At 25.3% G+C, this 27431-nt stretch overlaps 3 protein-coding genes across 7 annotated transcripts in view; 2 read left to right on the top strand and 1 right to left on the bottom strand.

Annotated features, from left to right (window-relative positions):
• Nucleotides 1-175: 175 nt before the first annotated feature.
• On the top strand, nucleotides 176-16271 carry LOC123259193 (guanine nucleotide-binding protein G(o) subunit alpha). Of its 3 annotated transcripts, none has more exons than XM_044719528.1 (11): nucleotides 176-666; nucleotides 752-1044; nucleotides 1351-1406; nucleotides 2030-2605; nucleotides 4416-4458; nucleotides 6148-6289; nucleotides 8002-8162; nucleotides 11164-11292; nucleotides 12697-12826; nucleotides 14332-14485; nucleotides 15475-16271. In XM_044719528.1, the coding sequence occupies exons 4-11, from the start codon at nucleotides 2488-2490 to the stop codon at nucleotides 15660-15662; spliced, it is 1065 nt and encodes a 354-aa protein (XP_044575463.1). In that variant the 5' UTR covers nucleotides 176-666; nucleotides 752-1044; nucleotides 1351-1406; nucleotides 2030-2487; the 3' UTR covers nucleotides 15663-16271. The 3 variants fall into 3 exon arrangements, with proteins under 3 accessions (XP_044575463.1, XP_044575462.1, XP_044575461.1); XM_044719527.1 differs by having other exon boundaries at nucleotides 1351-1411; XM_044719526.1 differs by lacking the exon at nucleotides 1351-1406.
• LOC123259168 lies at nucleotides 14950-23496 on the top strand. Of its 2 annotated transcripts, none has more exons than XM_044719471.1 (2): nucleotides 14950-14955; nucleotides 21785-23496. In XM_044719471.1, exon 2 carries the CDS (start codon nucleotides 21795-21797, stop codon nucleotides 23451-23453), a length of 1659 nt encoding a protein of 552 aa, XP_044575406.1. In that variant the 5' UTR covers nucleotides 14950-14955; nucleotides 21785-21794; the 3' UTR covers nucleotides 23454-23496. The 2 variants fall into 2 exon arrangements, with proteins under 2 accessions (XP_044575406.1, XP_044575405.1); XM_044719470.1 differs by lacking the exon at nucleotides 14950-14955 and adding an exon at nucleotides 20113-20382 and having other exon boundaries at nucleotides 21609-23496.
• Nucleotides 23497-26458: 2962 nt separating this feature from the next.
• The window catches only part of LOC123259165 (matrilin-2), a 35372-nt gene continuing 34399 nt past the window's right edge, over nucleotides 26459-27431 (bottom strand). For both annotated transcript variants that reach the window (XM_044719463.1, XM_044719462.1), the window contains exons 12-13: nucleotides 27126-27238; nucleotides 26459-26620 (exon numbers count right to left, since the gene is read on the bottom strand). In XM_044719463.1, coding sequence (XP_044575398.1) covers nucleotides 26510-26620; nucleotides 27126-27238 — 224 coding nt within the window. In that variant the 3' untranslated portion in view covers nucleotides 26459-26509. The remainder of the gene's footprint in view (nucleotides 26621-27125; nucleotides 27239-27431) is intronic.

Below are 27431 nucleotides of genomic sequence, written 5' to 3'. Positions count from 1 at the left end.
CACACAATCCCAAGATTAATATATATACGTCGAGAAAAGCAGTGGTGTGATCGAACATCTGCACACTCTTACACAAAAGCCCGGTGGAAGTGTGCGCATGTATTAAATTTAAAATGTATGAGTATGTACTCAGGAGCGGGGGTCTGGGTGGGGTGGGGTAAGAGGTCGCTCCAGTCGAGGGATCTCCAGTGAATATACGCGTCTAGCACTAGCTGCTGGTGTTGCTGCAACTGCTGCTGTCAAAAGTTTAAGAGTCGATTTTTTATCTCCTATTGTATCATATCCTACCGTTTCCCCGCAACAATAATTATAAATTAACATTTTTAAAATTACACAGTTTAAAAAATAAATTTTACTAATAATAATTATTAGTAATGATAATAAATATAATTATCTGTTAAATAACGTAGCAACAGAAGAAATATAATAAATTTTATTAATTCTCTGATCAAAACCGCAGCAACCACCAGTACAGTATCATTTATCTTGTGAGTGTACTAGAAGTTGGTGTAAAATATAATATTCGACACACACCCACCCAACTCGCTCATAAATATTAATATTTATATTAATATATTCTTCATAAATAAATGGATAAGCTTATCAGATCACCAAGTGTGGGGAAACGGTGTGAGATGTTTTAGTTTTCTTCATTTAAAGTTACGCGTGAGTTTAAAAATTTATTCTTCCTTTTTTCTAAAAATAATATTTTTTTTTTTTTTTTTGAGTAATAATTAATAATAAATTTTAGTTTACACAAGATAATTCAAGCGATTGGTGATAGAAGAGAGAAAACGTCAAGGGGCTGTGCCGGTCCGGAGTTTCCTCTGAATTATCGATCAAATACAGCACACTAACCACCGAGTTTAAAACCACCGCTGTCGATTTATATTTTTATTATTAATAATAAAAAATAATTACCACTAGCGGTAATTACTTATTAGTAGTGCAGTGTGTATTTAAATCTACGTACAAATGTATTTTATTGAGTGACATTTTAAGGGTGTTTCGTGGACCAATCCAACTTGCCAATGATTTTATCAAGTGAGTTTTAATTTGGTTTAAGTTTGCGTTGTAATTGTTAAGCTTAATTACTTAGGCGGTATATTATTGTTATTATTTATTCATCTATTGTAAAGATATTTTCATTGCGTGGAAATTTAAGTATATAGGTGTAATTTATATCTATATATATATATATATATATATATATTTCTTTTATTTTCTTCCGCTTGGTTCTACTGTCGCTGACTGCATTCATGCGCACTAAATACCATTTCTCTTTCTTTCTTTCTTATTATATTTTTTCCATTACTATCTTTTTTTATTTTAGTAATTTTTTTTTTTAAGAATACAAGAGGTCATTTCACAGTACGCAGACGTTTAAGTACATTTTTTTGACAGTCGTAAGGTTATTTTAATTTTTTTTTCAAGTTAATTTTTTTATTTTTTTAAAAAGTCGCAACAAGTTTTAATTTTAATATTTTTCGTATTTTAATTTTATTAAAAAAAAAAAAAAAAATCATAATAATTTTTAATTATTAATTTTATTATTAAAACAAAATATTATTATTTAATAAAACTAAAATAAAAAAAATTGCAACGATAATAATAATAATAACAAATTTATGATTAAAAATTATTATTATTATTATTAAGTTAAAAATTTTTTTTACTTTTTTTTATTTTAATTTTATTAATAAACAATAATAATAATAATAATAATAATAATAATAATAATATTTAATAAAATTAAAATTAAAAAAAAGTAAAAAAAAAAATTAAAACCTGATAATAATAATATAAATAATAATTTTCAATTATAAATTTATTATTATTATTATTATCAAGTTAAAATTTTTATTTACTTTTTTTTATTTTAATTTTATTAAATAATAATATTTTGTTTTAATAATAATAATAATAAAATTAACAATGAAAAATTAAAAATTATTATTATTTTCATTATTATTTTTATTAATGTTAGTATAAATTAATAAAAATTAATGAAATTTTTTTTTTGTTGCAGATCAATAAATATAAGGGTGATTAAATGATTGTTTGAACAAGTATTTTAGTGTGAATCAGGTGCACTATACGTATATAATATAAAATATATATATATATATATACACATAAATATATATTGAATAGGGTGGTAATATAAGGAGCACGGGTGTTAGGTGTAGTAGGTGCGTGCGCGATTGTATTATTCTTCATTATATTGTGTCTTGTATATATATTAAATATTATTATCATAATAATAGTATAAAAACACACATTTGATATAATACAATATAAAAGTATATAAATACAACTAAATCTAATCAAATACAGTACATAGTACATAATATATAATATAATAAATAAAATAGTGGTGGTGTGGTGTTACTAGGAATACGTAGTGGCGGGGGCTTTGCCGTCCCGCGATAGGGGTGAAAATAAAAAGAGACGGGGGTGGCGTTTGTGAAGGCAACGTGTAGTAAAATGGGCTGTGCTATGTCTGCTGAAGAGCGGGCCGCTTTGGCCCGCAGCAAACAGATTGAAAAAAATCTCAAGGAAGATGGATTGCAAGCTGCCAAGGATATTAAACTTTTACTCCTCGGTATTTTTTATATTTATTATTATTATCATTGCTACTTTTATTATTTTATTGATCTGTTTTTCATCAGTTTTTATCATACCCAATCTAACAGATAGCTCACCATTTTTTGGGTTGGTTAAAAATAAATCAGTGTTAAGAAAATAAAAAAAAAAAATTAATGAGATTTTTAAAAAATATTTTATTTTTTTAAAAAAGCCAAAAAATTCAGGTCTGATTTTTTTAATTTTTTTTTTTTTTTTTTTTTTTTTGTAACAATTTAATTAATTAATCACTCGAATTTTTCCCTGATACTTTTTATAATTTAGTATAAATAAATAAATAAATAAATTATTAATAATTTATTTAATGATAATAATTTTAGATAGTTAATAATTTTTAGAATTTTTTTTAACAAATAAATTATGGCAAAAAAATTGACATGAAGTAATTTTAAAAAATTAAAAATGCAATTTATTAAAAATAATTTTTTGGAACAAATTATTTTGTTACAAAAAATTAAAAAATTCTCTAGTGGTTGCTTTTACTTTAATGTCATATTTATTTATTAATAAAATATTGTTAATTAAATTATATTAATTATTAAATTATTGATTTAAATGCAGTAAAGTATTCAACGCGACTATTAAGAATTTTTAAAAATTTTTACCTAATTATTATTAAGTCTTTATTCTCAAATTGAGCAAAGATTATTATTAAAAAATAAAAAATGCAATTATTTAAAATAATTTTTTTGAACAAATTTGTTTGTTCAAAAAAATTCAATAATTTTCTAGTCACTGCTTACTTTAATATTATATTTATTTATTAATGAATTATTATTAATTAAATTATTTAATTATTGATTCAAATGCATAAAAGTATTCAACGTAACCATTAAGAATTTTTACTTAATTATTATTGAGTCTTTATTCTCAAAATGAACAAAGATTATTATTATATTTTGGGGAAAAATTTTTAACAATAGACTGTCCTGTTTTTTTAATGATCTACATTTGTATTTATTTAAAAAAAAAATTTTTTTCACCATTATTATCAATAGACTATAGGTATTGAAAGTATGAAGCTATTATGCGAGAATTGTAAAGACTATTTAAAATAAGGGAAAAAAATTGTAAACTTAAATACATAACATGCTGTTGCCATGTGTCGACGTACACTATTTGACGTCGACGTTGTCTCGTTTTCGTTGTCATCATATAGTTAACTCATCTAGTATTTATTTTTATTAATATCATTTTTATTTTTTTTTATTGGGGTAAAAAAATTTTTTTTAAGTGAAAATGAAGATTTTCAAGTAAACGCAAAAGAATAGAAATTTTAATTCTAAATTAAAGTCTTATGAAGGTCACTGATGAAAATATAACAATGACGATAAATTTTAACACGAAAAAAAAAAGCATATTTTATATTTAATGTTTACGTGTTTAGATTTTATTTTTATGAAGTTTAAATTTATTGTGTATTAAAATTAAAAATAAAAATATATATATTTCTGGGGATTCACTGCTCTGATAAATATTGCTTAATGTATTATGTATTTATATACATATACATATAATAGTCATAGTTAAGTCGGTGGATCTATAGACGGGTATTACAGAAGGCAACTTAACTGCAAGCTTTTTTAAATAAAAAAAAAGGGAGACTGCGGTGAGCAGGAAAGCAAGTTCCGCTTCTACGTCATATCCGCCTATAAAATACATTCTAGTAGTAATGAATTTTTTATTTATTTTTTTAAATTCATACTTTTTTTTCCTTATTTTTTATACTGGCGGAATGTCATATAATGAATGATTATTTATTTTTTTAGGAGCTGGAGAGTCTGGGAAAAGTACGATCGTGAAACAGATGAAGTAATTTATTTTTTTTTTAAACTATTAATTAAAAAAAAAGTTTAAGATTTAAAATTTAGGCACTGATAAAAAAATTGACGACTCAAGAGCCAAAATCTTGAACCAAGAATACTATAATGAAAAAAAAGATTTTCTTGAGTCAAAAAATTATTCTTGATTTAAGTCAGATTAACTTGTGAAATTAATCCGTGTGGATAAAAAATCAATATTGATGCTTGATATTTATTAGCTCTGTTTCTTTTAATTTTTACAATAATTTTTAACTAGCAGCCTTGCAGTCACTATGTGACTGCCATGACTTGTGAACTAAAAAAAAAGAAAATTTTGCTTTATTAAATAGTGAATTCTGTTAAATTGCACTGTATTTTCTTAAATATTGACATTTTTAAAGATATGAGCTCATCCCGATGTTACACTCATCAAGAGCTTTCATTTGAGTACCCACATGTATTTTTATATATTTTTCATATATACATATATATAATATATATAAATATATGAAAAATTGATGTGGGTACTCAAATGAAAGGTCTTGATGAGTGTAACATCGGGATGAGTTTATATCTTTAAAAATGTCAACAGTTCACAAGATACAAGGTCATTTCTTAATTATTGACATTTTTAAAGATATAAGCCCATCCCGATGTTACACTCATCAAGAGCTTTCATTTGAGTACCCACATGCATTTTTGATATATTTTTCATATATACATATATATAATATATATAAATATATGAAAAATTGATGTGGGTACTCAAATGAAAGGTCTTGATGAGTGTAACATCGGGATGAGCTTATATCTTTAAAAATGTCAATAGTTCACGAGATACAGGATCATTTCTTAGTTATGAATTTAGAGATAGAGCATTTTTAAATGCAGCCTAAATACTTATCATCATAAATTTACTATTGGTGAGAATGATATGAAACCTTGAAAAGGCACAACTCTTTATATTGCCTAACAAATTTTGCTTATTCTTTCAATAATATAGATAATTTAATTAATTAATTATTTAATAATTTTAGTTTCATTTTTAAAATCTTTAAACAATTATCAAAATTTAGCTTGTTTGGTAATTTTATTTAAGAAAAAATTATTCTTGATTTAAGTAAATTTTTCTTGTCTCAATAATTTATTCTCTCGACTCAAAAAAATCATGTTCTTAAAAATGGTATTCTTAGTTCAAGATTTTGGCTCTTAATTAATGGAGCCAAATTAATTTTTTCATCAGTGTAAATAAATATTAGATAATAGAGGAAGTAATAAACGAACAAACTGTTGCGGACTCATCCTCTATCATCCTCTTAGTATTATCACAATATAAAGAAGAAATCGATATTAACACGTTTAGTTACAATATAAGCATAGACATAGACTGGCACTTGAGGTGTAGTGAGCAGTTTCAGTGAAGCATGCTTGTACTGAGACACGCGACAATAATATTTTTCGACTAACGTTATTATAAAACATTCTTGTCACTACATGTCTTTACTACTTTTTACACGCGAGTTAAGTACATCACTTATGACTTTTAATGTCAATTGCCATCTATTAATACTCATTACATATTACTTATCGGTTATGAGTTATAACTTATGACTAACGACTAATCTCTCAAACTTTTTTCAACAACTATTTTTAAAATAATCTTAACTTAAGCTGACATTTTTTTTTCTTTTTTTAATAGAATCATTCACGAGAGTGGATTTACACCAGAAGACTTCAAGCAGTACAGGCCTGTTGTGTACAGCAATACGATACAATCATTAGTCGCTATTTTAAGAGCAATGCCAAATTTGGAAATTAATTACTCATCTAATGAACGACAGGTGATTTTTTTTTATTATCGTCTAGTATAATCGATAATTTACTTTATTAGCTTGTATTAAATTAATTCGCGGAATTGTTTGCTAAAAAAATTCAGGCTTATGTTACATTCGCGTTCTAAGAATTGATATTGTAATGAGTACAATGGATAATATCTTAAATTATCTCAGAAGAATTATTTGTTTATTAATTATTTTTTTATATAAAATTACACAAATAAATTTTTTGTTTTATAGACTGAAAATATTAATTACAATTTATTTTTTATTATTGTAATTAATACAGGCTTTCCGCTGTAATCTCAAGAAAGATATATTGCAATATTATTAATTACACCGTTAATTGTTTTAAACTCTGAATTTTTTTTTTTTCAATTTTCTCCTGGCATCGCCAAATAAATCTATCTGTGTATAATTTTCGAGCCAAAATTTTCAGATTTAAAAAATTTATAATTAATATCTTATAATTTGAAGAATAAATAACTAAATATAAATAAATAAATATAAAGAATGAATAAATAAAAAATTAATACACTACTCACAAAAATTAAGAGAATAAAAAAAAATGCAAATTTTTATCAGATTTTTAACGGGCTGTATTTCAGCGGAAAATGATCGTATAGCAAAAATAAAAAATGCATTCTAAAGCTTCAAAACTGTTGTTTTTGAATCTTGAGGTCAAAATTTTTTAGAAATTACGGTTTTGACATGATAGAGCGAAAAAAAAAAATTATTGAAATTTTTTATCTTTTTTTTTCGCTCTACGGGAGTGAAAAATTTTTTCACACAAAGCGACCTTATAGAACAGATAGCTTGTTTATTTAGCTTAAATTGCATTTTTTATTTAGCTTAATACGACAATTTGTCGCGGAGATCCTACTATAAATATTTATAAATACTCTAATTTAAATACAAAGTTTATTAATAATAAATCAATTAAATTGATTTGATTAGAGTAAAGCGTGTAATTGCAACAGGTGAAGAAATAATTAACTTTAACAAGTACATGGCCGAGGTTATAAAGGTCTATGACCATTTAAAAATATATTTCAAAATATACGACAAATAGAATAAATAAAATTTTAATTTTTTTGGTTTGCTTTTAATTATCAATTGATACTTTATATTTAAGTCAGATTAATTTGCTAAATTAATCCGTATGAATAAAAAATCAATATTATTATTAATATTAATAATATTATAATTATTAATGATTAATATTTATTAGCTTTTAGTTCAATTTATTTATAATAATTTAATGAATTAATTATTTAATAATTTTAGTTTCATTTTTTAAGTCTTTAAAAAATTGTCAAAATTTAGCTTGTTAAGTAATTTTATTTAATAAATTAATGCGAATAAAAATAATAGTTTTTACCGGAATAAATCTTATATAAAAACACATTACAATGATTACTCATTGCGGCGCTAAGAGTCAAGACATTGAGTACCGTTGTGGATGTGGTTTGCCACGCTCCAACGATTATCTTAACTTATGAATGAAGCATTCAATTCAATCATATATATATGTATATATACATACATTACAGAATTACCGCTTAGTGTGGGTATACAAGTGCACATACACTTGGGTCGTATGACGGGGATTCATGCGGGAGATTAAGTTTAAAATAATAAAGGCACTTATCAAATCGCGGGGAAAAAAAATATTTATATTATTATTATAATTTATTAATTGAAATATATTTTTTCAGACTGATGGTAAAATGGTATTCGACGTTATTCAACGAATGGAAGACACTGAACCATTTAGCGAAGAATTATTAGCGGCTATGAAAAGGCTGTGGGCTGATAATGGAGTGCAAGAATGTTTTGGAAGAAGTAATGAATATCAATTAAACGATTCTGCTAAATAGTACGTATAATTATTATTATTATTTTTTTTTATTTTTATAATAAACATGAAGGTCATGTATGGGTTTAATTTGGTCCATGAGCTCCATGTGTGAAAGCTTTTAACTTAAAAAAATAGATTTGAAGTATATTATTTATTTATTTATTAATAATTAATGCCAAGGCACAGGCAAGGCATTTAAATTACATTTTAAATGTGTATGAATATAAGTATACATCAAATTATTACAATGATTACTTAAAAATATATAAAGGTACAAAATAAATAAGAAGATACAAGAATATATTCAATCGAATAATTAATTATAATATTAAAATGTAAATTTTAATTTATGATTATGAATTTTTTGATTTTTGAATTCTGTTTGGGATTTATGAGATATATTTTTGTATATTTATATTTATATTTGTATATTTATATGTACACAGAAATAAAGGTTCACTTGAGCCAAGAAAATATTTTTCTTCCTAATTATTTTCTTGAGCGAAAAAAAATTTTTTTTTGACACAAGAAATTTCACTTATTCCAACAAAATTAATTCTCTTGCTTTAAAAAATACGTATCTTGATCCAAGAAAATTTATTTAAGTCAAGAAAATCTTGTTGTTTTGAGAAAATTCAGCCTCTTGCTCCAAAAAATTAAATATAAAGATAGAAGTAAATTTTCATTAATATTTTTATTAATTAACATGTCAAATGTGAAGATCAAATAATATTGCATCATTTTTTTTCATTAAATATTTATAATTGCACGGTAAAATAATATAAAATGGGTATCAAATATTCAAGAGAAAAATTTTCTCAGCTGAAGTAAGTGGCGCTGCTTCCCTAAAGTATCTAAAAATCTTGATCAAATATAAAAATTTATTGTATCAAGTATTTATGATAATTTGAATTAAGAAAAAATTACTTCCACCAAGAATAGAATTTCAAGAAAAACGTATCTTGATCCAAGAAAATTTATTTAAGTCAAGAAAATCTTGTTGTTTTGAGAAAATTCAGCCTCGAAGCTCCAAAAAATTTAGTTCTTGATACAAGTAAATTTTCTTGTCTTGAGAAAATTTCTCTCTTGCTCCAAAAAATTAAATATAAAGATAGAAATAAATTTTCATAAATATTTTTATTGATTAACATGTCAAATGGGAAGATCAAATAATATTTTATCATTTTTTTTCATTCAATATGTATAATTGCACGCCAAAATAATATAAAATGGGTATCAAATATTCAAGAGAAAAATTATCTCAAGGTGAGAAAATTTTTTTCTCAGTTGAAGTAGATAGCGCTGCTTTCCTAAAGTATCTAAAAATCTTGATCAAATATAAAAATTTATTGTATCAAGTATTTATGATAATTTGAATTAAGAAAAAATGACTTCCACCATGAATAGAATTTCTCGAAAAATTTTTACTTCAGCCAACACAACTTCGGTCTTCCTTCAGGCACCCGAAAATTTTCTTGAGCCAAGAATTTTGTTCTCCAGTCAAGAAATTGTTCTTTCGGTGCATAAATGAATTGTAGCAGGAGTTGATCAAGGGATTTTGTTGGCCTTGTTCCCTTGAAGCTGATGTAGCTCTTGGAGGAAGGAGAGTAGGGTAAATCCCGTGCGACATGAATATTCTTCTCGAGTGAGAGAAACGGTTGAGCTATAAAGTGCTATTGCTACACTACTGTGTACTACTAACTTTACGCTACACTAGCCGTAGTCGTAGTCGTAGTTGTAGTTGGAGGTGAGGAGATATTACTTGAGTAGATGCCGATGGTGGATGTGGAGCATTCGTGTAGGCGAAGGTGTGGGTGCCGGGGTATTATATCAAGGGATAAAGACCAAGATAGGATCAAGGTGCGGGATAAAATAAAGTGAAAAGAGAGGAACGACAGCCGTGATATTCCATGTACACGTACAAATGTCGAGCGTGTAGTTTAAGTTACGTCCATGGATATATGTATATGTAGCCATGATATCATATATATATACACGAGTTGAGAGTTCACCACTGTGGATAGGAGTCTGTTGTATTGATCTGGAATGACGTCACGCCACGCCCGTGTCACGTGGTGGTTAAGTTACTGATGCTGGCGCCGCCCTACCCTTTGGGTTCTGGCCTTTTTTTCTTCGGCTGATGCTTTTTTGATCCTGATAAATAATATCAAACATGGATATCTGAGTTTTAGGCTCTACTTGCTGTTTGAGGCTCACTCAACACTCCAGAGTTTAGACTCTAGATTTTTCACGATGACATTATTGGATTGTAGGTTTATTTTCGGCGATTCAGTCTCTTGTTAAATTAAAGAATTTTTGGTAATTATTTTTATAAGTGGGGTCAAAACTATTTTTGGCCATAAAAAATAGATGAATTTATGGATCATCATAATTTTTTTTTTTAACTTTGTTTTTACGCCGGATTTATGGTGGTGATATTTAAAATATCAAAAAATTAATATTTTAATTAAAAAATCATTTCTGAAAGTTGGAAAAAATTTTGGCTCATATTTTTGGATAAAATTTGTAATTTATCTTGTTTTTGATATATTTTTTTTTTTGTACAAAATTTGTTAAAATTGTGACAATCTATTTTTTTTTAAATTGTTCATGTTTTTATGTATTTAAAAAAAAATATCAATAAAATCAAATAGAAATTTTGTTCAAAAAAGTTAAAATTAAAATCGTAAATATTTACCGAATTTTTTAGCTGATGAAAAAAACATTTTGATCTTCATTAAAGTTGTCCAAATTTTCAAACAATTATGTGCGCTTTCCTTCTTAAAAATTCATATTTATTATTAAGGACTATCACACTTAAGTGTTGTTTAATTTAACAATTGTTTGAAGTCGTCTTATCGATTAACTTTCACTCAGAATTTTTAAACCCGAGGTTTAATTTATTTATTTCTTCTCAGGGATATAAATTTTCAGAATGAGTTTTGTTGAAGAGATTCCCTGTTTGCTAAAAAGTTATTATTAAAGTTTCGAGTGGTGTTTAACGTTACTTTTTTTTCAGTTTCCTGGATGACTTAGATCGATTAGGGGCTAAAGATTATCAACCAACGGAGCAAGATATTTTGAGGACTCGGGTCAAAACAACAGGAATCGTTGAAGTACACTTTTCATTTAAAAACCTTAACTTTAAGTGAGTATATATTTACTTTTTAAGTAGTTTTTATTGAGCGTATAAATCTACATACTTGAGAAAGTTATCGGGGCTTTTAAGATCGTTTAGATTTCATTTTTTTGGGGAAAAAAATTTGGTACGCAATAGATAGAATAAATAATTATGATTATTGATTTTGTATATATTGAACTGATGAAGGGCCATCTCTCTATTGTATTTTACTGTGTTAGAAAAAGAAAGATATTATTTTTGAAAAATTAATTCGTAAAAAACATTGTAATTGACACTTATAAAAAAATTTTTAATTACTTCTATCCATTAGTTTATTAAAAAATTTAAGAGAAAATGTAAATGGTAATTTATTTAATAGATTTTACCAAGAAAAATTTTAATTTTAACTACCACCTTGCAGTCACTATGTGACTTCTGTGACTTGTGAACTATAAATAAACAAAATTTTGCTTTATTAAATAGTGATATGTTGAATTGCACTGTACTTTCTTGAATATTGACATTTTTAAAGATATAAGCTCATCCCGATGTTACACTCATCAAGAGCTTTCATTTGAATACCCACATCAATTTTTCATATATTTTTCATATATACATATATGTAATATATATAAATATATAAAAAATTGATGTGGGTACTCAAATGAAAGGTCTCGATGAGCGTAACATCGGGATGAGCTTATATCTTTAAAAATGTTAATAATTGACACGGTCATTTCTTAATTATTGACATTTTTAAAGATATAAGCTCATTCCAATGTTACACTCATTGAGACCTTTCAATTGAGTTCCCATATGCATTTTGATATATTTTTCATATATTCATATATATATAAATATATAAAATATATGAAAAAATGATGTGGGTACTCAATTGAAAGGTCTCGATGAGTGTAACATCGGGATGAGTTTATATCTTTAAAAATGTCAATAATTCATAAGATATTAGGTCATTTCTTAATTATGTATCTAGAGATAGAGAATTTTCGAATGCAGCCTAAATACTTATCATAATAAATCGACTATCGGTGAAAATAATAAGAAACCTCGACAAGGCACAAATTTAAATCAAGGCCTTTGCAATGACACTAAATTTCACTAAAAAACCGATTTTATCATATGACTATCCTAGAAACAAAATTTTTCTTATTGTCTTAATAATTTAGTTTTTAATTTAAAAAAATTAATTCATTAATTATTTATACCGAAAAGTCGCGTAGAACTTTGAAAGAAACTGAATTAAAATATTTGCTTATGTATATAAAATATAAAAGTAGTATAAGTATAAGAATAATAAAAAATAAGATAGAATAATTGGTTACTTAATAAATTTGTTTGGTATGCACGCTAGTTAGTAGGGCTTTAATACATATAATAATAATAATAATAAAATAATTATTTTGTCTCCAGATTATTTGATGTGGGCGGTCAACGAAGTGAGCGTAAAAAATGGATACATTGCTTTGAAGACGTCACGGCAATTATCTTTTGTGTGGCTATGTCTGAATACGATCAAGTTTTACACGAAGATGAGACTACGGTAATTTATTATTAAATCTAAAATTGATTTTATATTTAAGAATATAAATATTTCTGAGCAATTAGGGCTTATATACTCAGATATACGTCATTGTCTAGAGACTATCCATAGTCTTTTTTATAAATGATAAAAAGTAGGTTGCAAATGCCTCTGGATTTACTCTACTACTTTTCCTTTCTTTTTATACATCTGAAAAAATTTACATTATAGTCTGCAAATAATGAGACACTTTTCCAAGCAATGGATCCCATACTTTACTTAAGAGCTAAATTTGTCTTTTACAAAAAGTGAAACACGTCGATAATATTAAAAATGAATGAATTTACTGGCTGTAAATAATTTATCGGGATAATTTAAAATTAATTCGCTGGATTATCGTTATTAATATTATTATGTTTATGTTTAATGATGTTAATAAAAATAAGGTGGTGAGACGTAGGAGAATGAGAGTGAGCAAAATGAATCGTAATGAAGGGATCAATCAGCCGGGTCATATCGTGTGGGAAGACTTTCATTCACGGATAAAATCCACGTAACGCGGTGTCAGTTTATCAATTGACAGCATTATACATTAGATGTTACTTGTAGCTGTTAGCAGTTAAGTCAGTCGCAGTTGCTCGCTCTAAGCCGTAATTGACCATTTTCATTCAGCTTTTATATTTATGAGCCAATTATACGCTGATAGAGTTAATTATGGGCTCTGTCAGTAGACATGATAAAGTAGTAAACGTTGATTTGGGTGTTACGTAACTTAACAGCCCGCTGAGACGTTTATTATCAATTATCAACCGTCAATTATTTATGGATATTGCTATCACTGTAAATTTTTTTTTCGTTCATTTTTTACTCGGGGTGATTCGAAATTGTAATTGGTGTCATGTCTAAATGTCAAGTCACAAATATTCGATTGATTATCAAATCATTGTTCATTTTAATAAAGTTTATTTATATTTTTCTGTTGTAATAAATCAAGAGACATTTTTTTAAACTGCTAAAAAAAATTAATTATCATACAATTTATTTTTTAAATGTATAATATTTAATTAATTTTTTCAATTGAGAAAATAATTTTTTATTAAAAAAATTTTTTGTAATTTTATTAAATCAAATAATCTTAAAAAAGTAAATTATAAACAGTAACAAAAATTCTTAAGAGTATAATTGTAAGCAATTATTATCACCCCGCAAAATAATGGCAACAGTTTTTTTTTTAAATCTCAACATTATTTTAAGTCGGGTAATTATTTACTTGCGAAAGAGTTTAATAACTTTTTATTTACAGCCAGATAAATTAAATATTTATTTTTATAAAATAATCTTAAGTATGTAATTTAAATAATTAACTTTTAATTTAAGAGAATAAACAGTCTTTTTGTTAGTAAAATAAGTTCAGAAGAGTCATGTAACTTTTAAATAATTTTTTGTTGAGATCAGAAATTATAAATACTTGTTCAATGAAAATATTTATTTTAAAGAGAATGTTTTATCTGTAATATTGATTTTAGAATCGGATGCAAGAGAGTCTTAAATTATTCGACTCAATATGCAATAACAAATGGTTCACGGACACTTCGATAATTTTATTTTTAAACAAAAAAGATTTGTTTGAAGAGAAGATTCGTAAGTCATCGCTCACTATCTGTTTCCCCGAATACAATGGTACGTTTTACTTTTTATTCAATATTTTATAAATTATTACAATAATAATAATAATAATAATAATAATAATAATAATAATAATAATAATAATAATAATAACTAGAACCTTGGAATCACTTTGTGACTGCCGTAACTTGTGAACAATTAATAAAAAATTAGCATTATTAAATAATGACTTTTGTTAAATTGCACTGTACTTTTTTGATGTTTTTAAAGATATAAGCTCATCCCGATGTTACACTCATCAAGAGCTTTCATTTGAGTACCCACATGCATTTTGATATATTTTTCATATATACAAATATATAATATATATAAATATATGAAGAATTGATGTGGGTACTCAAGTGAAAGGTCTCAATGAATGTAACATTGAGATGAGCTTATATTTTTAAAAATGTCAATAGTTCTCAAGATACAAGGTCATTTCTTAATTATAGACATTTTTAAAGATGTAAGCTCATTCCGATGTCACACTCATCGAGACCTTTCATTTAAGTACCTACATGGCAATTTTTATATATTATATATATATGGTATTTGTGAAATATATAAATATATGAAAAATTGATGTGGGTACTCAAACGAAAGATCTCGATTAGTGTAATGTCGGGATGAGCTAATATCTTTAAAAATGTCAATAGTTCTCAAGACACAAGGTCATTTCTTAATTATTGACATTTTTTTAAGATATAAGCTCATTCCGATGTTACATTCATCGAGACCTTTCATTTAAGTACCCACATGACAATTTTTATATATTTTATATATATGATATTTGTGAAATATATAGATATATAAAATATATGAAAAATTGATGTGGGTACTCAAATGAAAGGTCTCGATGAGTGTAATGTCGGGATGAGCTTATATCTTCAATAATATCATTAGTTCTCAAGATACAAGGTCATTTCTTAATTATGTATCTAGAGATAGAGCAAATCTCGAAAATGCACAAATTCAAATAATAATAACTTTTTTAATAACAGGCGCTCAAGAGTACAGTGAAGCAGCCGCGTACATACAGGCGCAATTTGAAGCGAAAAATAAGTCGACCACAAAGGAGATCTACTGCCACATGACTTGCGCCACGGACACAAACAACATTCAATTTGTGTTTGACGCAGTAACAGACGTGATCATCGCCAATAATCTTCGCGGTTGCGGTCTTTATTAGAATTTTATTATTAATATTAATATTATTATTAATACTAATACTAATACTAATACTAATACTAATACTAATACTAAAATTAATATTAACATTAATATTAATATTATTTTTATTATTGCTATTACTATTAAAACAACCACAACTATACCTATCACTATTATTTCGTACTAAAACTTTTAACCGCGAAAAACTCGACGAGTGTTTTTTTTTTTTTAACAAAAGCATCGATCGTCAAGCAGCTACGGTTTATCTCAGTGCTAATCGATTAATTGTCATCACGTGAGTAATTAGCCGGATTGCTCCCGAACAGTATGCACACGTGTAACTCGTGCTTCTTTTCTCCGTGACTAAAATTATTAATTAATAATAATAATGATAATAATAATAATAATAAATAATAATAATAATAATAATAATAATAATAATATTTAAAAAAATGAAAAAGGATTTAACTAACAACTTTTATTAAATGCTTTAAATAAATTATTTATATTTTTAATTTATAAAACTATTAATTAATATACAGGACAATCGCATTATTATTGATTTATCGGAGCCGAGTTTTACCGTCGCTTTATACGGAGTAAATTATTTTATTAAAACAAAAAAAAATAATAAGATACACGCCTTCTGATCCAATCGTAATGGATAAATTTGTTATCCTTGTCAAGCGAACGCTAATTAATCCATTAAAGGATATACTGACACCGAGTTTTTTTTTTTATTAATAATTTTATTATTTACTTTATTATTTTTTTAATTATTTATTTATAATTAAATGAAAATTAAGTTAGCTGACTTATAAAAATTTTTAGAATTTTGTTTTATTAAAAAAAATTACTACAAAAAAATAAAAAAAAATTTTCATTTGTAAAAAATTTGAAAAACTATAAGTGCAATTTTTTAAAAATATTTTTTAGTTCTAAATTAATAAATGAAAAATAGTCAAAAAATTAAAATCGTCGGCTAACTTCATGATTATTATAATTAATAAGTAATAATAGTCAGCCGACATTTTTGATTTTTTTATTTTGCTTAATTTATTAAATTATAACTAAAAAATATTTTTAAAAAATTGCACTTATAGTTTTTGAAGTTTTTAATAAATGAAAAAATTTTTTTTTCATTTTTTTGTAATAATTCTTTAATAAGAAAAATTATAAAAATTTTTAAATGTCGGCTAACTTTATATTCATAATTAATAATACTAAAGTTAGCCGACGTTTTTAATTTTTTGATCATTTTTTATTTGTAAAATTAGAACTAAAAAATATTTTTTAAAAAATGCACTTATAGTTTTTAAAATTTTTTACAAATGAAATTTTTTTAAACATTTTTTTGTGATGATTTTTGATTTTTTATAATTGATTTTTTCAACGAAAATAAATTCTAAAAATTTTTAGATGTCGGCTAACTTAATTTTCATTATAATTAATATTTTTATTATCAACGCACATAATGCACAAATTTAATAGGCATTGAATTATTTTAAAATAAAATAATAATAATAATTTTCTTTAAACACAATGTGATAAAGAATGAACCAAATACGTGCCAACGAGCATGAAATTATTATTATTAAATTGTACGTTAAATCCTTTATCTAAAATATTTAAAATAATTTCTACAATATTAATTGAACAAACGTACAAATAAACTCGGTTGTCGGTTAACTAAAGCTTGAAAAGCACAATATTAAAATGCACTTTAATAAAATTATTATTAAAGCGAACTGAATTATTTTGAGTGCAGGCTGAAAATTTAAATAATTATTTCTTGGTTAATCTGTTTATTTAAATAGACAACTGCCACGCTTGACGATTTACCGAAATTTAGACTTACGGTAACTCTTAAAAGAATATAAAATAAAAACAATAATAATAATTAAAATAAAAAGCCTGCATTTTTAAGAAAGATTTGGATCCGATTAATAAATACGTTGTTTCAAAATAAATAATTGTAACAGGCGAAGTATAAAAATATATTTGTAAGAATCTACCGATCATTGCGTTATTTACTTATATATAAATATATAAATATTATATATATATAAATATATAATTAATTGATTAATTAATATTGAAAGATAATTGAGTGTGGTCTCTGTATACATGAGAAAAAATATATTATTAATTAATTGATTAACTAGTTTAACTTGTAAATGTATGAGTGATTATTTAAGTGTGCGATGTACATGTGTCATCATTTGCTAGATCGGTGGAGAGGATTCGTTATTATTTATATTATCATTATATGTAATTGTTTACGTTTTTTCGCGTCCATACGAGTCGTAAGTCTGTTAAATCGTCGAGTATCGCCGGCTTTAAAATTTATTTGTTGTAAAATTCAGTCGCTTGAAAATTTTTTTTTTTATTTAGAAAACTATTAATTTTTTTTTTATTTAAAAAATTATTAAAATTTTATTTAAAAATTTAATTTATTTTAAAAATTATTAAAAATTTTTTCTTTAAAAAATGATTAAATAATTTTTTTATTTAAAAAATTATTGAATAATTTTTTATTTAAAAATTATTAAAAATTTTTTCTTTAAAAAATGATTAAATAATTTTTTTATTTAAAAAATTATTGAACTTTTTTTTTTAAATTATTAAATTTTTTTTATTAAAAAAATTATTTTTTTTTTTATTTAAAAAATTAATAAATTTTGTTTTTATTATTTAAAAAGTTTTAAAACAGCAACTTTAATTTAAAAATATCAATTTTGAAATTGACGTTAATTATTACACAAATGCTTTTGATGTCTAGTCTAATTATTTCATTTAAAGTTACCATGTAATTAATTTTTTAATTTACAATCAGTTACCATTATGTTTGAATTGCAGACGAACTTTATAAAGCATTTACGTACAAATTTTATTATTATCTCATAATTTTATAATTATTTATAACATTAACGTCAATTTTACGTGACATTTTCACATTAATATTTCGTAATAAAAATGCCATAAGTGCATTTCACAAAACATTCTTAACTGAAAAAATTTTTGTTGTCTAAAAAAAAATTAGTATTATTAATTTTAATTGTTAATTTTAATTACTTCATATTATAGTTAAAAAAAAATAAATATCCATCTAACATTTATTATTTTTTATAACTATTGAATTTTAATCTAGTCACATAATAATACACGCATACCATTAACGCACAGCCTTTCAATATTTTTATTTTAAATGTACAAATTATTATATCGGCACAATTGTTGTGATACTCAATTGTGCAATTAATTACTATAATTAATATTGTTATTTTGAATGTTTAGTAAACAAAATTTATCAAATATTTGCTATTAATAATATAATTGTATGCTTCCATTTTAAATTAAAATTATAACAGCATTCCAAATATTAATTGCAGTCGATAAATATTAATTAATATTTCAAAAAGCATTCACTAATTTTTTTGCAATAGTTTTAAACATTCCGGGTCTATTATTTTATTTTTTTGCCACATAATTATTTTTTTTAATTTAAAATAATAATTTTTAATTAATATTACAAAGACTTACGTCTCACGCGGTGTTCAATTTTATTAAAAACTATTTTAATTAAAAACCTTTTTTTGTGAATAAATATTCGCCCATACTCTGCATCATAATGTACTTTCTATCATAAATGAATGAAAAAAATAAAAAAAAAAAAAAAAACAATTAAATCAGTAATTAAAGTAATTATAATAATAATATTAATATTTAAAAAAAAAATAAAAAAAATGAAAAAAAAAATGATGATTAATAATAATGAAAAAATTATAGCGTTATATCGTAATTTTAATTGTAATAATTAATGGATAATGATTAATGATAATAATATAATGATGATCGTAATATTAAAAATAAATGTTTAATTGATTATGATAAATCAGGAGCGCACGCATTTTATTATTGATTTATAATAATGATAATGATGATGATCAATATTATTATTATTTTTATTATTATTATTAATTGGAAAATAATTTTTTTTTGGTCTCATTTTATTTTTTGTGAAAGAGTGTTGTGTAAGAATTTTAAAAGAGAAGAAAAAAATAAATAAATGTTGAATTAAAACACGACTCTTACAAAGTAACATTAAGAATAATAATAATGATAAATAAATTATTAAAATAAAAATGAATAAATCTCTCATTATATTCAAATTATGTAATAATTGTCCATACATCCTGAAAATGTCAGAATAAACTTGGATTTAAAAAAAAAATTACTATTTTTAGGTTCATACATTAATTTTATTTTCATTTTTCTTATTTTATAATTTTTTTAATTAATTATTCATTACTTAAATCTATTAATATTTTTGTATTCTATTTTATATTTTTTTTAAACTTAAAAAGGTTTCCAGCTAATTTTTTTAATATTAAAATATTCTTGTCATTTAAAAAAAATTTCAATTTTTTTTATATACTTAAAAACAAAAGACAATTGTCACGCAAACTATTAATTTATTTATATAAAAATTATCTGTAACCTCTTCATAAAAAAAAACATCAAAAATTAAATGTGAACCATAATGATTATGAAGCCAGTATTTATCCTACTATTAAATCTATTGCAATTGATAAAATTCCGGGATGTTGAACTCAGTACCAAAGCAAATAGTCCTGACACTCCAATCTTCGCCTCCATTTCTTCTTGAAATTGTCCTTGCAATTACAATAGCTTTACTATTGGCAATTCCTTTGGTCACCAGACTTCAATATTTCCTTGTAAGTATCCATTAAATTTAATAAATTAACAACAATTATTAAAAAATCTAATAATTATTTATTTACTTCTTTGTAATGAAAAAAAAATATATAAAAATTTATTTAATAATACATAGATCAACATTACATCAATTTTTAATAATAAGTCAGCCTGGGCCCATAACTTTTACAAAAATCATACATAATAATTTCTTTTTAATTATATAAATAATTAATTTAATTTCAAAAAATGATACTAAAATTAACAATTTTTTAATTTTTATAAAAACAATTTACAAGTTTAAATTTAAAAAATAGATTTCAGTGTCTTAAAAAAAATTAATCTATACTATTATGAAAACTATTTAGGCTACATTTAAAAATACTCTACCTCTAGATACATAATTAATAAATCACCTTGTATCTTGTGAACTATTGACATTTTTAAAGATATACGCTCATCCCGATGTTACACTCATTGAGACCTTTCATTTGAGTACCCACATCAATTTTTCATATATTTTATATATTTATATATATTATATATATATGTATATATGAAAAATATATCAAAAATGCATGTGGGTACTCAAATGAAAGCTCTTGATGAGTGTAACATCGGGATAAGCTTATATTTTTAAAAATGTCAATAATTAAGAAATGATATTGTATCTTGTGAACTATTGATATTTTTGAAGATATAAGCTCATCCTGATGTAAAGCTCATCACGAGCTTTCATTTGAGTACCCACATGCATTTTGATATATTTTTCATATATTCATATATATAAATATATAAAATATATATAAAATTGATGTGGGTACTCAAATGAAAGGTCTTGATGAGTGTAACATCGGGATGGGCTTATATCTTAAAAAATGTCAATAGTTCACAAGATAAAAGGTCATTTCTTAATTATTGACATTTTTTAGAGATATAAGCTCATCTCGATGTTACACGCATCAAGAGCTTTGATTTGCGTACCCACATGCATTTTGATATATTTTTCATATATACATATATATAAATATATGAAATATATGAAAAATTGATGTGGGTACTCAAATGAAAGGTCTTGATGAGTGTAACATCGGGATGAGCTTATATCTTAAAAAATGTCAATAGATCACAAGATACAAAGTCATTTCTCAATTACGTATCTAGAGATCATTTTCGAATGCAGCCTAAATACTTATCATCATAAATTGACTATTGGTTATTAATTAATAACTAAAAATATTTGCAGGGTTATACAGAAGAACCTTTGATATCCTTCAACTTTTTAAATCCCCGGCGCCGTCAAATATCTTCTTCAACATCAGGCTCCAATGAAAGTCTTACCCTCTTTCCAGTCCGCCACGTGAATTCCTCCCCGAATTTCAAAAATTCCTACCTCACTGAAAGTGATATTATAAATGGCAGCCCCTTCACCATGGACATAAGTTCTTCTTACAACCATAACACGGAGTACCCTTTCTCCGTGGCCTACGATTATGGGTACTACCGCCATAAGTTAATAGAAAGTAACCTAAAGCGGCACTACGGAAGCCAACCCCCAGGTAATGTCGTCCTAAATTCCCTTCATCTCAGTTCCATCGACTCCGCAACAGGTCTTAGGCTCAGCGAAAAATACAACCACAGTATCTTCGAGCTAGCTCCCAATTCCGACCACAATCAGGAGCGCGACCAACTGATCACCCTCATCCACCCTCGGGACCATTTTTTAAGAAAGGGCAGCCGAAGGTACGAGTCTGCCGACAAGTCTACGGAGACTTTGTTTATTAGCAATGTTAGTCACAATTTTAAGGAAGAAGAAGAAATCGAGTTGAAGGAAAAAATAACTTCTTTACCCCGAAGAAAAACTAGGATTAAAAAGGACAAGTCTTCTAGTGATAATGTTAAAATATTTAAGGTAAAAATTGACTCTTTTGATAATTCTCGGCCGGTAAGTCCTTTTAAGAACAGAGAAATTTACGAAATTCCGGAAGTTAAGAGCGAAATTACGGAAAAGGGGACAGAAATTTATGATCCAAATTTAGAGTCTAAAATTTTGGATAAGAAAGAAGAAATTTGTAAAAATGAAATTATTAAATCAAGACCCGGAAGTCCGGTTAAGAAAATAAAGGAAAGAAAATCTAAGATTAAAATGAATTTAAAGGTTAAGGAGAAATTGAGTGAGGTTAGGGATATAAAGTACGATTCGTTGATAATTGATGATAAAAATAAAGAAGGAGAAAATTTGAAGCCGGAAGAAGAAATAGAAGTTAATAAAAAAATAAGTTCTGCGACTGTTGAGTTAAATTCGCCGAAAAATAATTTTATAGAGGAAAATATTGTTGATAAAAATATTTTAAGCAAAGATAAATTATGCGGAGAAAGTGAAAATTTGGATTGTAAATTTAAAGAAGAAATAAAAGCCGAGGCGGAAAAATGTCTGGCGAAAATGAGCGACGTGGTTTCAAAAAGTTACGGGAGTTCCAGGGGAGAAGCTTTAAAGGTTGAAAAGCAATCGCGACCCAACACATCCAGCGGAGTACTTTCAAGAGCTTTCAAGCATTTGTCGCCGAAGGTAAACTCCAGACCGCGATCTTCTGGAGGCGGGTTCGCGTGGGAAGTTCCAGATATCTCGGGGAAAGTTTGGTCGGATGATAATGAGGAGAAGATAAACAGAAGCAAGGATGAAAGTAAGAAACCAGGGACTCCCACGGGGTTGAAGAGACCCAGGTCGGCGAACCCACAGTTCTTTAGGAAGAAATCGGACCCGGTTTTACCCGTACTAGAGAGTATTATTGATCTGACTTATGATGTTCCTGTGGATTTGCTGGATGAAGAGTGTTTAGTTGGGGGGAAAGAAGACCAAAATCGGCCATTGGAACTTAAGCATCCGGGCTTTGGTGAAAATCAATCGGATTCTGGCAGTGGGTCTAGGGATAAGAAGGGCAAGAGCAAGATTAAAGGAGGGAAGAAAGGGAAGAGTGAGAAAATTTGTCAAGGTCCTCAAGATAGTTTGCTTCAGAAGAAACCTTTTTTAAGGTCCAGGTCTGGGAGGTACTCTGTGTTGAAAGTTACTAAATTTAAGAGTAAAAAGTAGAAGCTTTTGGAATTTTTATTAATAAAGTAATTTTTAAAATTGTTTTTTTGTTTGGAATTTTTTTTAATTGTAATGAATTTAAAAAAAAAGTTTAATACTTTTGAGAGATAATTTTCTAACTTCAAGGTTACTTTTTATTTTTTTTTTTTTGATAAGAAAATCGAAAAATTAATATTTAGAAACTTTTTTTTTTAATTTTTGGTAAACTGAAGAAAAAATCTAATTGTTTAAAAAAGTTTTAAAATACTAAAAATAAATTTAATTTAAAAATTTTAAATATTTTTTAAAGTTGTTTTTTTTGTGTGGAAAATTTTTTTTAATTGTAATGGATTTAAAAAAAAATTTAGTATTTTTAAGAGAATTTTTTAACTTCACGGTTATTATTTTATGTTTTTTTAGGATAAAAAATTCGAAAAATTAATATTTAGAAAAATTTTCTCAAATTCTATTTTTGGTAAAACTTATAGAAAAAAATTTGATTTTTATTAAAATAAAAAAATAAATTTAATTTAATTTAAAAATTTTTAATATTTTTTTTTTGAGCATGTTCCCGATTTTTAAAAATCATTGCTTTTCAAAGTGGAAAGTTAAAATACTTTTTGTCCGAGGCAATATTTAATACTTAACACCCACTCAACACCCGTCTCATAATTCAATATTAAATTTTATCATCCATGAAATTCCACTTGACAAGTATAAATTTCTATATACTCTATTAATCTTAAGATAAAAGCAATTTATATATCTTATTTATAAAAATAAGAATAAGAAGCAATTATTATTATATGAGGATGAGAAGTATATAACAAATGATCAGCAAAGTCCGAGTGATATTAGCGCTGTAAAGTGTCCAAAAAAGTGAAGCAGCGTTAAAAATAGCCTGATACGAATTCGAGTTTTAGTTTGAGAGCAATAATCACATAAGTGCTGGGTATATTTTTTGCTGACGTTCTTTTATTTTTCTTCTCTCCTTCCGTCATGAATTATTGGATTACATGTAATGTAATGTGTGGGCGAGGAAATTCAATTGCTACTTTTTTTTTATTATTTCCAGTCTTTCTATTTTTTTATTCTTATTTTATTTTATTTTACACATTTATTTATAAAGCATTATTCATTTATAGTCTACTATTTTATTCTAACTCTATATTATTATTATTATTATCATTATTTATTAATAATAAATATTAATTACAATTTTAATAAACAATTAAGTTGATATAAATATAAAAATAAATCTAAAGCTAAATAAAATGTTATCAAAGAGAATCGGTGATTTGAAATTATCGATTAGAGCCTCGGTTAATAATTGATGCCGAGAATCAGTCGATCGAATGACGTTAATACTGCCAGAGTTTCCGAATTAACGAAATAGCTCCGTTAATTACCAATCAGCTCATTCCAGTCCACTCTGTCTAGCGGACTAAAGACTGACGAGGTTCGTATTATATTAGAGCGCCAGCTCATTCGCTTTGTCCGGATGAAAAAGGCAAAAACACGAAAACAGACTCATCAAATTTAAATCTCTTTGAGTTACATCCGTAATCTTGTAATATTTGATCCCAGCAAACGAGTTGAGAGTCCAAATAATTGCTGGCGCTCGCACGAACAATTCAAGAGTTCAACTGAATCAAATTACTCAAATTAAAAAATATAAAGAAGAAATAAAAACAAGCTGGTAGAATTATTTTTGTTTTTCATTAATCTCTGGTGGCCTCTTCGCTCTTCTCTTTGCTCTTTTATTACAATCTATCGGATGTCGGGTTTGAATTTAATCAATTACACCTGTTGCTAATTGCGTCGGGCGATTGCTGATACCACAGATTAATTCGTGATCAATTTCTCGCTCCACAAGACAGAGTGTGCAGATATATATTGCCAGGGTAAGCAATATTTTGTCTTGTATTTATTCATTTTGAATTTTAGTTTCTATTTTTGAAATTTCTTGAAGTAAATGGCCTTTTTTTTTTTTTATTTAATACTGGTTCAATAATTAAGGATTTTATCGCGTTTTTAATGCCAAAAAAGTGCATATAAATTTTTTTTCTGATCAAATTGAAAATGTGAAGTGTATAAATCCGTAGAAAAAATAAAAAAAATTTTTTTTCTGTCTTACACTCTTTTTTTGGCTAAGAAAAAAAATTTTTTATTCAAATTTTCTGACTTTTTGTTTAAAAAATTGAACTTTTGAATTTCTGGTTAAGAAAATTAAAATTTTGGATAATTAGAAAAAGTATTGAGTTCAGTTAGATTTTTATAAAATTTTTTTTTATCAATTTTGACGTTTTGATTTTTTTTTTAATTTTATAGTCAGAAATTTGGGAAATAAAATTGATATTTGTTTCATATCTTCTTTTTGTATTAATAAAGCGGTATACCATAATTATTTTCAATTTGGCAGTTATTAATTTTAATTTTAAGTAATTAAAGTTTTCAATTAAAATTCTTATATTTTTATAGTGAATACATCCGTAGAAAAAATGAAAAAAAAATTTTTTATTTCAATTTTCTAACTTTTCGTTAAAAAAAAAATTGAACCTTTGAATTTCTGGTTAAGAAAATTTTTTTTGTTGTTAATTTTGACATTTTGATTTTTTTTTTCAAATTTTAGTCAGAAATTTGTGAAATAAAATTGAAATAGTTTTCATATGTTTTTTTTGCATTAATAAGGCAATATATCATAAGTATTTTTAATTTGCCAGTTATTGATTTTAATTATGAGTAATTAAAAATTTTTAATTAAAATTCTTATATTTTTATAGAATTAATAATAATCTTTATCATTGAACATATCGCTCGAGTTTTTAAGATAAAACAAAATTTTTTAATGCGCATGCGCATCAATTGTTCGACGGTAATTAATATCTTCAATACAGAATCAAGTTCCATTTTTTTACTCTTGATCATGTATTTTAATTCAATAGATCTTTCAATTTAAAAAAATTAAAATGTAGAAATTATTGAATTATAAAAAAAAAAATTGTAATGAACAAAGCCATTTTTTAAATTAATAATTATCAAATTATTATCAGTAATTAAATTTAAGAAAATGAAAACTATTCAGTACTAATAATAACATTAAAGGTGCAATTAGATGACCAAGTATCCTCGTCAATTGGCTTGTAAGTGGTATTCCAGTCAATATCAAAGGACCTTTCATCAAGGCTCTGTGGGCATTAGAGAAATGCTCATTAATTTGGAACATTTATTGCTCACAACATGGTATATCTATATATAGATCGATCTTAGCTATTAATTTATGGATATGGATATACATCACCGGGAACACAAATGCCATTCTATTTAACGGTCGCGTAATTAAATAACTGAATAACTCCCGGGTGAAACGCTCGATAACAACATAAATCCCGCTAGCATATTAATTATTTTTATTCTATTATACTAAGCGAACAAATAAATATTATAAATATATCTATATATACATAAATACATTGAAAGCGAAAAAAGCTTTTTCATGTCGATAAACTTGACGGGTGTTTATTTTTTTGCTAAGAAAATTTATCGCGCGTAATTTCCGCCAGGTAAATTTATCATTTTTTTTTCTTTATTTCATTATCGAAATTAATTTCCGCTATTACTGTTGTTATTATCGGAGTTAATGATGAATATAAATTTAAATATATAAAATGTGATATAGTGAATTTACATTACCTCATTATTGATGTAAGTGATTTCAATACTATCTGCGGATACTTCTTTGCTCCATTTCATTAATGGACTGTTGTTATTGTTAGGGCAATTATATATTTTTGGTGACTCGCCATCTGGAACATAAATATAGTCAAAAATACCAGTATAATTATTAATCAATAATTTTATATTAGTTAATTTTTTTTATTAAAACAAAATAATAATAATCCGGAAATGCTCTATCTCTAGATACGTAATTAAGAAATGATCTTGTATCTTGTGAACTATTGACATTTTTTACGATATAAGCTCGTCCCGATGTTACAC

The sequence above is a fragment of the Cotesia glomerata genome, linkage group LG2, assembly GCF_020080835.1.
Source record: "Cotesia glomerata isolate CgM1 linkage group LG2, MPM_Cglom_v2.3, whole genome shotgun sequence".
NCBI classification, from domain to species: domain Eukaryota; kingdom Metazoa; phylum Arthropoda; class Insecta; order Hymenoptera; family Braconidae; genus Cotesia; species Cotesia glomerata.
The sequence above is the reverse complement of the archived record's forward strand: the minus strand, read 5'-3'. Positions and strand labels throughout refer to the sequence as shown.

Bases quoted from the DNA above. Each gene is read 5' to 3' on its own strand.
- LOC123259168 (XM_044719470.1), top strand. From the start codon at position 20,248: ATGTTGAACTCAGTACCAAAGCAAATAGTCCTGACACTCCAATCTTCG. The intron at 20,383-21,608 runs GTAAGTATCCAT...AAATATTTGCAG, and splicing joins CCAGACTTCAATATTTCCTT to GGTTATACAGAAGAACCTTT.
- LOC123259193 (XM_044719526.1), top strand. From the start codon at position 2,488: ATGGGCTGTGCTATGTCTGCTGAAGAGCGGGCCGCTTTGGCCCGCAGC. The intron at 2,606-4,415 runs GTATTTTTTATA...TTATTTTTTTAG, and splicing joins TATTAAACTTTTACTCCTCG to GAGCTGGAGAGTCTGGGAAA. The intron at 12,827-14,331 runs GTAATTTATTAT...TATTGATTTTAG, and splicing joins TACACGAAGATGAGACTACG to AATCGGATGCAAGAGAGTCT.